Source organism: Drosophila rhopaloa, unplaced genomic scaffold (assembly GCF_018152115.1).
Source record: "Drosophila rhopaloa isolate 14029-0021.01 unplaced genomic scaffold, ASM1815211v1 contig_3, whole genome shotgun sequence".
NCBI classification, from domain to species: domain Eukaryota; kingdom Metazoa; phylum Arthropoda; class Insecta; order Diptera; family Drosophilidae; genus Drosophila; species Drosophila rhopaloa.
In genome coordinates, this window is record NW_025335123.1 from 4,484,796 (window position 1) to 4,496,959 (window position 12,164).

The following is a 12,164-nucleotide window of genomic DNA, read 5'->3' on the forward strand; positions in this document are numbered from 1 at the left end:
CCTGCCACACCTTTTTTGGGCCGTCACCCGCCCACTTTCAAATAATCATAAAAGAACGACGCTGGAAATTTATTAAGAAACTTGGGCACTAAAAATAGTTGCTAACATCGCAGGGGTTGCTTGAAGAGAAGGGGATGGCTTTTCGGGGGAGGATAATGCTGACGAATGCCCTTCGCTTGGGAAGGTCATGCAAATATGAGAAGTCTTAATTTCATCATAAATAAATATTTTATAATTTTCCTTGATTGCTTTACTAAGCTCTGTAAAATGCAAAGTGCACTGCAATTAAAATTAAGGCGAGGCGAAATCGTTGCTGATTATATGCATACATTTATAAGTTATAATTGAAGTTCATATTGATTAAGAACTGTTTATATGGAGTAAAATGTATACACATTAATGTTAAACAAATTGAATATGAACAATGTTTATTTATTACTGATGAAATGCAACGGCCAAACAAATCCGCCACAATGAAAATGTAGTAAAAGTAAGTCCGGAACTGCAATACAATGCAAGCCGAGGCAAAAGTAATTAAAAGACCATCATAGGTCTCAATTTGCAATGCAGAATTAAATTGCTGAAAAGTATTATTGATATTTTTGTTCAACTTAAATGCCCACTACTAAGGCCACGTCGCCGACGAACTTTTCTGGCCATTTTCTGTGTCATGAAGAATTTAGCAAAGAAGAATTCCATGTTTTTTTTTTCTGGTAAATGTTTTTGGCCATTGCCAGTGGCTAGGCACGTTCATTAACCCCCTTGGCAGCCTCTAACTAACTCAGTCTCCTTTCCCCCTTGCCAACCCCCTCCCCCTCTTACTTTCTGGCCATTGTCCTGCAGGTTCTTCCAGGGGCTCTTCCTTTTCCTATTTCCTATTTGGGTTCGGCTCCAGCGGCCTGTGAAATCCTTTTAATGGCATAAACGGGTTAAGCATTTTGGTGACGTAAATATGAACAGCAATAACAACGTCGGGTGTCCTGGGTGTCCTGCCAGTCCTGCCAGTCCTGCCATTCCTGCCTGTCGGACATTGTCTGGTTTATCCGTTATCCGTTTCTGTAAGCCTTCTGCCAGGAGTCGGTGAGCTTTAAAGCCTGAATTTCAGTTATGAGCAGAACGTGAGTTTCTCTCCAACACACACACACACTCACATACAGTGGCTGTCTGTGAGAGACCCCCCCCCCCCTCCCAAACACACACTCTGCATGTGTGCATTGGGCATTTTTCAAAATGGCAAACAAAGCGCGCGTGACAGGAAAAAACGGCCAGCAAATCGTTCACTCAGCCTCAGAAATACCAAAAATCCATTTCCCCGACTCACTCAAAAACACACACACACACAGTGTCGACGCTCCTTTTGTTTCAGAGTGTGTGTGAGTGTGCAGAGTGTGTGTGTGTGTGTGTGGTAGACAGTTTGCCGAGCATTTGCTTAATTTAATTTTGCCTGCCCCAACGGCTGCTGTTTTGGCCTCCCTCTATCCTCTTTCCACTTTCCAGTTTCCACTCAATCCCGTCAGGAGAAGTCCTCCTTTAAGCCCTCCCAAATGGCACGGAAACCCTCAGAGATTTCTCCCAGTGTGGCCTCGCCTCAGTGGCTGTCTTGACTTGCAGTTTGTTTTCTTAAAATTTGCAATTAATCAACTTAACGTGTCCAATCCGGCATCTCCATCTGAGCTCTTTAAGCACGCCAAAAGCCTTCGACCGGAAGGCACTACAAAGAGTATAAGTCCCTGCACTGAACAAATTAACTCACATTAAATGGACAATCAATTAATCAACAATGTACTCATTCAGCTTTCATTCATTTATATTTTGAATTTCAGGAGTACTTAACATGAAACTAACCAAATAGATTGTAGATAAATGCCAAGTAAACCTGACTTTATCTTAAGAAATTATGTGAAATCAGTCATAGAATCCTGATTAACAAATTAATAGAAGCAATTTATATTTTCAGTGTATCTTCAACAAATGAGTTGGAATGTGAAGTCGATTTTGCTATCAGAACCAAAATACAAAATTATAATTTGGTTATCTAAGCTTTATGATATAAAAAGCAAGTCAGAAGAAACCATTTTTCTTTGCAGTCCTCAAGGTAAATGAATTTAAATCAAGCTCGTCACTTGTAAAATTTGAAGCGTTCTAAAATGAGAAGCAAAACAAGTATGGTCTTCTAGATTTTCAGTGCAGCCATTTGAGTCCACTCACTTGGTGCACTTTCAAATGAACGAAGACGACTTCAAGCGTTTGGAGCCACCATGTGTACACTTGTATTGTGCTAGGCGGCAACTACAACGGATGAGCTCAACCGCTCATCTGCAATAATCGAAAGGACGAAAGGACGAGGGTGACAATGGTGTGCAAAAGCCCCTGCCACGCCCCCCTCTCCCAATGTGAAAGTTGAAGGCCAACGGCAGAGAAGGTGACAATTGTTCATTTGTTTGTCCTTTGTTTATCGCCAACCAGTTGACAGCTCTGCTGCTTTGTGGAAATGGAAGGAAAATTAGGAGGGGCAATGTGCGGAATGGGATAACTAGGGAAATATGTGCAGAGGATGGCCGCTTTCCTTTTGCCATTTCAATTGCTGACAGGTTGCTCAACGATTTGTATACCATTTCAAAGGGAACTTTTGTATCGAAGAAGTGGTATTTATGTCTGCCAATATGTAAGTCACAAATACTTATCCTTGAACTGGATAGAAATCAAAATATGGTTGGTAGTATACATACGAATGCTGATAGATGCTTCGGTGGCAGAAAAGAATTCTCTTCAAGATTGTAACTTCGAGAGAATCATAACAATTAAAATGTAAAAAGTCGTACACACGTTTTTCAAATAATATCAATCATCAAACAAAAACTAAAATAAAGGAATCTCTCGCTTTTGAAGATACAAATGTATGCTTGGTGAAACGTTAGTTCGGCTAGTGGCTTTTCCTTCTAGTTCCATTGAATTGTTCTATTGCTTTTTATTCGAGTTGTTCCTCCACTACGTCTGATTGCTCTGGAATTCAGAGGACCATGAGAGATACCAATTAAATTGAAATAAAACCCCTATCAACACTTCCGTGCATTTAGATTTCCAATTCCGTTGCTGGCTTTGGGCAGTGCTACAAATTCTGCCATTTGTGACTGGCGATTGAGTTCCGCTCCCCAGGATGCCAGGGCACTTTGGCACTGTGGTCAACACAATCAGGATGCAGTCATCGCCAGTTGGCACTCCATTGCTCACCTTCTCCTGTCCTGGATGGGAATGGTCCGTCCTGAATTTTCCCACCCTCCAGCAGCAGACATAACTCCAAATGCACTTGCTGACAGTCATTGAAAACACAAACTGTAGATTATGCCACTGCCAGGAGAGGAGTCTCTTTATTTCCCTCCTGGCTGTCCGGCATCCTGGTATCCTGGCATCCTTGCCCCTTTCTGCATCCCTGCATCCTCGCATCCTGGCACTTGTTATAAATCACAAAACAAGTAAAAAACCGAAATTATCTAACGAAATGCTACTGGAGCATCGGAAAAACTCGAAGACCGAAAATACCATATAGTCGCCTCGTAAAGTCGGGGGCGTGGCACGGGCAGGTGGGCTGAGCTGCTCTGCTCTGGCTTAAATGTGCAGCATTGCAGAAAATATTTCAACCAAAATGCTGAGGCTGAGGCTGATGCTGATGCGGAGACTGAGCTCCGCCACTCCCTTGCCTTTCACCTTTCTCTGGTCAGTTTGGCAGTTGGTAATGCGGTCAGGATGTGTTCAGATGTGTGTCCTTTTTCCCTCATTCTGTTTATAAACGTAACAATGACCGCATTCTTGTGTCCGTGTCTGTGTAAGTGTGTGTGTGTGTGTTGCTTTTTTTGCTGAGCTGCCCTCGAGGCAGGACCTCCCACTTTTCCACTTTTCCATTTCCCAGCCGCCGAAAGTGCAGCAACAAAGTTAAAGTTCTCCGCTTTTTCTATTGACAACCGTGCGGCTTTTGTGCCAAAGGGTGGGCGGGCTCGCATATCCTTGCACCCACCCAGTCACACCCACACACACCCACACCTACACAGACATACACAAATGAGCAGCAGCCAAAATGCCGCGAGCTTTTTACGCGGCAACAGTGACTGCGAAAAAAACATTCCACTGCGCCAAGCAAACAGCCGCTGGCAATTGGCAGAAGCGCTGAGCCGAGCTGAACCAAACTGAGCCCAGTTAAGAGAAGGTAGGTGGGTGGGCTGGTGGCTTGGCCACCTCGCCGCATTAAAACAAATAAAATCAAATAAACGTTTATTGCACTGCAATGTTTACGAGAGGCCACAAACAACAACAATGACAGCTCCAGCAATGGTGAAAATCTCGCAATTTAATCAGCCCACCAGCGAATGATGGACAAATGGCCGGAGCCCGGCTACTTTGTAGGTTAATAATACTGAGCACTGGCCAAGAGCAGAGTCCTTCGCCCGTTATATTTCTGCCTCTTCGGCCTGACCTCCTTTTTATTGTTTTTCCCTTTTCCCGGTCGTCTGCCACTTTGTTGGCTGCACTCTCCAGTTGCCATCCTCTTATCAGATATTCACAACTAATAGAAGCGGGTTAATCCATGCCAATTTTCGGTAGATAAAGACATAAGGAGAGTAATACAAAAAAATTAAATAAATGGAATTTCAAAAGCATCTCGAAACTCTTTTTCTGCCTCAATTAATATGATTTAGACTTTTCCAGCTAAAGGAAATTAAATAGATCGAGCACGGAAGCTGACTTAGGCAATCCAAACTTTTAATACCCTTGCAATACATATTTGACAGCTGCATTTTATAGTCATCAGGGGATGGTTTTATTCCATCGGCAAGATTTATAAATGCGATCACTGTAAAAGAAGTTGGGAAGTTTTGTATTGGTGGCGAAAAATTTTCGAATGTTGGAGTATTATACCTTGTTGAATTCGTTTTAAAATTTCCAATCTATTGGCATTTATTTTTGGCCACTTTTTTAAAAAATTTATGATAAACAGGAAAGGATTAGTTTTTGGTGAATTAAGCCACAATCATTAAAAAGTATGAAGCTCTGAAATCGGTTGTCTGTAAGAAAAGTTACAGACTTGGAAGTGCAGGTTTTTGGACACTATTCTGCAAAGCCATTTTTTGAAAATATGAAAAGGGGTTACTTCATAAAATGGACAAAAAATCGAACTCAAATTTCAAATCCAACGGACATATGCTATATTAACTCGCCTAATAATCATTTAATTTGTAAGGGCCTAGCTTTTTAACAAAGCTTGGTAACGGTATAGAAAAGGACGGTCATGACTATATTAATTTGCCTAAAATAAGAAGAGAAGAAAAAAAGGGCTTGAAAAAATGATAGTTTATGTATTTAAAATAAGCATAATGAATAGTGAAATGAAGCAGAATTAGTTTGATGGATCCTTTTTATGGTCTTATTAAAAATGGCTCAAGTTTTCCTGATAGCGTTGCCAATTTTATAGTGTGCGCTTTACTATTTCATAGCGTTTAGGCACACTATGTTTTAGAAATGGAATAAATGTTTATTAACACTTTATTTAAGAAATGGAATAGTAGGCTCTGACTTTAAGTGTCAAGTTGACTTGCTTGCGATTTTCCCTGGGACCTTCACTTTGCTGACTTCGTTCGAGCCGATAAGTACAAGCTTTTCCTAGCAGGAGAACATTTCTAAGGGTAACAAAAAACGAAAAAAAAGAAGAGGTGAACAGGATTTTGTTGTTGTTCTCTTTAATTTTCAACCCGGTGAGTCAGCAGATTTTGCAAATCGAAATGGACCAGAACAAGCTGAAGAAGATGGAGGATGCGGTGCGCATCGGGGGCAAGGGATCGGTGCGCCGCAAGCACAAGCACATCCAGACCTCAGCGGCCATGGAAGAGAAGCGCCTGCAGACCGCCCTCACCAAGCTGCCCCTCAACCAGATGCCCGGCATCCAGGAGATCAGCCTGGAGCTGGAGGACACCAGCGAGATCCAGGTCATGATGCCCAAGGTCCAGGGCTCCGTGATGAGCAGCCTGTTCGTGATTACCGGCGATCTGGTGCGCAATCCGCCGCTCAATCCGCCGACCCATCAGCCGCAGAGCTCCTATTCGGACACCATGGACTTGTCCAGGTCACCCGATCCCATCGTGGAGGAGCAGGCTCCCAAGAAGGCCAAAAAGCCGCGCAATCGCCTTCGCTACCGCAACAAGCGCGCCCAGGAAATGCTGGCCATGGCCCAACAGGCCGGCGACAATGCCTCCAAGGCTCGCCGCGAAGGACTCGCCAGCGTTGGCAACCAGGACCTCCAGGGAGGCGGCGACTCCCAGCCGATGGACAAGTGCTCCGTCTGCAACCAGGAGCACTTCATAGAAAGCCCCAACCAGGAGCACTCCAAAAAAGGCTCTAACAAGGAGCACTCCGAAGACAACTCCAATCTGGACCTCTCCGAAGATGGCTCCAACGTGAGCGTCGACTCGGACAAGACCCAAGTGCCATCGGATGTGGACATCGACTCGGACATGGACCAGACCCTCGTGGGCGACAACGATTCGCTGGACGGCAGGGACATTCCAACGGAGTCGGATGAACTGGAGTCCAATGGAGCCGAAAGTGACGGCCAAGACCAGGACGAAGTCGAGACCGAGGATGAGAAGCTCGACTTCTTGACATTCAGTGCCGACACATTGTTCATCTACGAGGACTAGTCCTTTCCTGTAAAATTGTCGAGAATCATAAAATAATGAGCTTCTCAGAAAATAAAAAGCATTAAAACGCTATTTAGTAACGTTTTCTTTCCAATTCCTTTTTAGTTACAACTTGTAATTCATGAAATATTGGCATTCCACGTTTGTAATGTCAAATATTTATTTCCTGCTAAATTTAATTCATTATTGCAAGTCATTTTCATTTTGCTTAAAGTATTTTTCTTGCGGTTTGAATATTTGTATTGAAATATACTAAAACGTTAACTTCCGATTAATCTGGTATTTAGCTCCGCTTTTTTAGGGTTGTCAAGTCGAACAAAAATTGGTCTCCAATATAGAACACTGGAAAAAGTTAATCCTTGTGAAATGCACAATAATCGATACTAATCGATTGAAATTGCCAGTTTCACCTGAATTTGTTTATTTTTTGAGCTGTCTTTTGACAGATGAATAATTTCAATTGATTGTACTTTATTTTTGATAAAGATTTTAAATTGGTCATATCATATTTAGTTGTTTCAGCTGTGCATTATACTGTATGGCTGACCAAATTTTAAACGTTTAATGCTCCATTTTAAGGCACATTTCTGGCATTAATAAGGGATAAATAACATGGTGTTGGAATATCCTTATTTATAGTTATGCCAGGAAACTAAAATATTATCTGCCTGCTGCCATCTTTACCTCTACGTTTGCTATCTTCGGTCTATTTAAGCTGATTTCTGAACGCATTAAACGCGAAATTCATACAAAATTCATTTAATAAGCGTTTAAGGGAATGTGCCACGCCCCCTCTCATCAGACTGCCGGAACTAAAGTTCAGGGGGGCGGAAGGGCGGCCAAAACTAATCTGCGCCTCGAAAAATGTACGAAATTAATCTGCACATAAATTAAGCATTAAAATTTAATATATTTGTTTATGGGACCTCAAAGTACGAAGGGGAGTTGGTGGGGGGGGGGAGGACCATACGAGGGGGCGTGCCGGATGTGCTGAATATCTGGAACATGGCATGTGTGTGTGTGTGTGTGTGTGCCGTAGGTGAGTGTGCCTGAGTGTGTGTGTGTGTTCTTAGTGGTAATAAATAAATAGCAAAAAGGTAATAAAACAGATAGCAAAAAAGGAAAACGCAAAAACACAGCAGAAAAAGTGTTTGGCGGAAGGATCGGAAGAGGGGGTTTGGGTGGAGGGGGTGTGGAATCTGCCAACTGGTCGCCCATTATCGTATTAGCACATGCCACCAGTGATTATTATGAGCTGTCCTCCTCCTCCTCCTACTCCTCCTACTCCTCCCCGCTCCCCGCTCCCTTATTCTTTGTCTATGCATGCGTGTATAATTAATTTTGCACCCTTGTATCCACATACCCATGATCAGCACCCCAGTTTTCGCTTTTGCCTCGGCTTCTGACCCCCCCTTCCCCCTTTGAGGGGCACAATGGATGGCCTTCGTCCTGGCCAAATTGGCAGAGTTTCCCAGAGGAAACCACCGGCAGACACCCACCGACACCCAACGAAATGCTCTTTCTCCGAGCTGCACTTTAATTTGCCATAAGTTGCCCCACAATGCATGCTTTTCAAAGCTAAATTCGCTGTGGCTAACACTGATTGATCTGGACGATGCCTTAAAACCCTTTGAAACACGCTCCCTAAAAGCATTTTTCACTCTTGAATGGGAGCTGTTAGTTTTCACTTATTTACAATAGTTTAGATGGCATTACCAAATTGGATATCTATTTTGCTGTGTTTATCTTTATTCTATCGTTTTATTAGTTTAACGATTTACATTTCAATACATGTGAAGATATACAGAAAACGCCTAAAATGGGCATAAATAAAAAAAAGGAATAATATTTACAATTTTTTAAGCTAAAGAGAGCATAAGACAAAAACCTAAACTAAGTTTTTCAAAACTCTTTTAGGAAATATTCATAAATAAAATGGAAGAGGTAGTTTATAGAGTTAATTATATGTGTATAAGTAGCTCTTCTAAACAGAATTATAGAAATGAAATCAAAAGTACTTTTTTGATGGTAACTAGAATTCTTTTTAAGCTAAACTAAAGCTTAATGTAAGGCTTACAAGAGTCCAAAAGTCCAGGATGATACCATCCCACCAATTGGCTCACTTCACCTGCCACAAAAAGTGTCAGCTTAAAAAACGTTCAAATGGTGCTTTTATTGGGACTCTCGCTCGTGCCAGGCAACTTTATGGACTGTGGGAATTCCGTGAAATAGTTGCTTTTTGTGAAAGTTGTCATTTCGATTTGATGACTATTGTCGAACATTATCAACAATAATTCATAAAAGAATGGTTTATGCCCAGTCCCCCGCCGGAAGATGGATGAAGATGAATGAGCCCTAAGAACATCTCATTAGGCTGAGTGAAAAATAGACCTTGCCAGGAGACGAACTCGAATCGAGTGGCGAGGTCCTTCGCGGAGGACTCAGCGCCATTTGCCCTGTGCCGTTTGTCGCCACTTTTGTTTGGACTCTAATAAAATACGCATTATTTGGCAACCGTCTGGCAGGGCGAATTTAATATCTGGCAACCGGGCCTGATGGCTCCTTGGGCCGTGTCCTGTCGTGTCCTGTCCTGTCGTATCGTGTCGTGGTCGTCGCCTGTCATCCGCAAACGATGCCTTTCATTTTAAGGCACATGTGTCATCCGGGCACATCCCGGCTCATCATGGCACATCCTGGGGAACCGAACCCGATTCGAGGACATTGTATTGCGGTCGCCGGCCCTGTCCCTCGGCTTAAGTGTTTATTAATATCGACTCGTGCGAACCCGGACATGTGTTGGCCCCAAATTGACTTTGCCGTAACTGATAAGGTCCCATTCGCAGGCGCCGCAGCCTGTAGTTATTGTAGCAAGCCATTTGTGATTGTTATCGGGCTGGCGAAGACAACAGCTGGTCACACTACACGCTCGTATACAAGGATTCAAAAGAAGTCCTTGCAGACAGCCATTCCTTTATGCTCCATTCAATTCGATTCGATTCGATTCGATTCTGGTGGGAGAACAATTGCGAACTGTATTTGTGTGGTCCTCGTGCAACGGCAATTATGAACTGCCCTTCTACGCGCTTCTCACAATTCCGAAGGAGGTCACGGGGTCACCAGCTGGCGCTAAGTTCACAATAAAAGGAAAAGTTCGCCTTCAGTGCTCTTCAATTATTGTAATCCACTTTAAGGGCTCTTATATCAATATTTTCAATTCGCTTTGGGAAAGAGTTCTTAGCATCTCTTCTGCATCGCTCGTTCCTCCTCTTTAGACTCCCATTTCTTGTCCTTGCCAAAATTCTTTGCCCAACTTTCTCCCCGGTTGGAAAACGAAGAAAACGAACAGTCTCCTGTGTTTTCGAGGCGAACTAACCTGCCCGAAAATGCTGCAGGATGCTTTCAGGCCTTGGCAACTCAGCCGGCACTCACTGAAATACAAACACACGTTCCGCTGGGTAATGTCTTTATATTTGAAATTGCTTTGCTATTAAAACAAAATAAACGACGCGACGCGCAACTTATAAATTTTGTTTGAAAATCAAGTGAAATAAATGCAGTGGCAGAAGTGGGGCGCTGAAGGGATGCTTGTTTCGGCAAATCTGGACCGGAGTGGAAAAACAGAAACGGATCCAAGAAGAGAAACGGGGCGAAAACAAAGGCGCAAGACAAACACAAGATAAAAAAGAAAACGTAAAACAGGGTGAGGAGTTGGGGCAATAAATTTAACTTTTAGCTGGGATGTGTGAGTGAGCACACAAACACGGACACACACACACACGCACACACGTCGGAATACACGAACACATGACCATAAATAGCAGTGCAAGAAAAACCCCACCCTTTCCCCCTTCGCAAAAAAGGTCCTTTTCAGAGCCAGTTCGGCGGTTGCGACTTTTAATTTTATTGCCAAGGTCCGACGGGGTGGAAGAAAACTCACACAAATGTTGGCCAATTGTCTGTGGGGGTCAGCTAATAATTGGGAGTTGGCTCTTCATATATCACTGGCTCCCAAGTTGGGGCCTTGTAAATAATTGCCTGCCCGCATAAGTATGCTATGGAAGATTTACTACGCTGCTCGGGGGGCTCCTCAATTGATTTGGGTGTCTTAATGAAAAGATGTCAACTCAGTCAGGCAGCATGCATGCCATCTCCATCTCCATCTCCATCTCCACCCCCATTTTTCATTTTTCATTTTAATTTTAACATTAATTTTCAATTCAATTTCGCTGCTCTTTGTCATCAATTGAAGGCAGCAGCTTGATCCTGCCACCTACCACCTGCCCCCTGACCCCCCTGACCCCCGATTCAGTCATTGATGAATGCCTCTCGCTGGGCAAAAAGTTTCTCATTTATTTCCTGTTCACGTTTGCACATGAAACGACGAATTTGATTCTTATTTATTGCGTATTTTTCTAAGGATTTGACTTCTAAGGTTGCCTTTTAATAACTGAAAACTCGCATAATTTCGCCCCGAAAGTTTTCCAAGCTGATTAGCCCTCTTGCGGTGGCAAAGTTGAGTCGTAAGGGGCCCTGTTCCTTTTTGGCTTTTGATTTGTGTGCGTTATGTAAATTCATTAAGCTGCTGCCTAAGCTGCTGCGGCTTAGTGGCCCACCTGTCCCCCAGCCGACAAAAGCCCAAACAAACAAATTGATAGCCAGACTTTTGCTCAGTCGACTTTTGCCTTGCACTCACAATGCCGTGGAAAGTTTTCATTATGCATGTGCGCCAAAAACTTGGCAAACAAAGACCGCTGGAGGGGGGGGATGGTGGTGGTGGGGGCTGGACGAATAAGAAGTGGTTTTGGGTGGGGTAAAACTTTCCCGGGCGAAGCTTTGGCATAATTAAAATGTTTATGCGTTTAATTGCAAATGAATTCGAGGCGAAAGTTGCCAGTTGCAGCTCACACACACACACACACACGCGCGCACTCAATGACAATTGGTGTATCAAATTCCTCCGAGTAGAAACTCGGCGATTCCCCCTTCGAATGGAAAAGGATAATTGCTTTGGGCTCGCTCAATCGGAAAATTGTCTTTAAAATTTAATCAACAAGGAGTCCTGACACAACCGCATTTGAGAAACAGAAACCAAGCCCACAGGGATGCTGCGTTAATTTATGTCTCGCTACTTATGACATCCACTACTGGCCAGGATCTGATACCTCCCCAACCCCCCACACCCCTCTCAACCACAATGTCCAGAGGTGCTGGTGAACAGGGGGGCGTAAGGGCCAAGTTAGTTGAGTGGCTGGCCGCAGAACTGCCGCCTGGATCCCGCCGTCTTTGCCTGGGCAAGACATTAAACAGCTTCATTACCTGCAAATTTCTAAATCAAATACGAGGAAAAACCACAGCCTGAGCTCACCAAAAATCGGTCACAAACTGCTGGCACGGATGAGAAGCATCCACGGAGCCTGAAAATGAAGCCCCACAATTGATTAGCCAGCAGCAGTGACAATTTGCGGCAAGGATGGGTTC

The 12,164-nt window shown here is 43.5% G+C and overlaps 2 protein-coding genes across 3 annotated transcripts in view; both read left to right on the forward strand.

Moving 5' to 3' along the window:
- LOC108037430 (zwei Ig domain protein zig-8) overlaps positions 1-12,164 on the forward strand; it is a 150,778-nt gene that overhangs the window by 61,242 nt on the left and 77,372 nt on the right. The window contains exon 1 of one of the 2 annotated variants that reach the window (XM_044461226.1): positions 2,017-2,095. The exons of the other annotated variant lie outside the window; for it this stretch is intronic. The gene's annotated coding sequence lies outside the window, so the exon portion shown is untranslated. Of the gene's footprint in view, positions 1-2,016; positions 2,096-12,164 lie in introns of those variants that run through there. 2 annotated transcript variants of the gene reach the window in all.
- LOC108041815 lies at positions 5,633-6,756 on the forward strand. The gene is made up of 2 exons (XM_017119848.2): positions 5,633-5,702; positions 5,757-6,756. The coding sequence occupies exon 2, from the start codon at positions 5,772-5,774 to the stop codon at positions 6,684-6,686; it is 915 nt and encodes a 304-aa protein (XP_016975337.2). The 5' UTR covers positions 5,633-5,702; positions 5,757-5,771; the 3' UTR covers positions 6,687-6,756.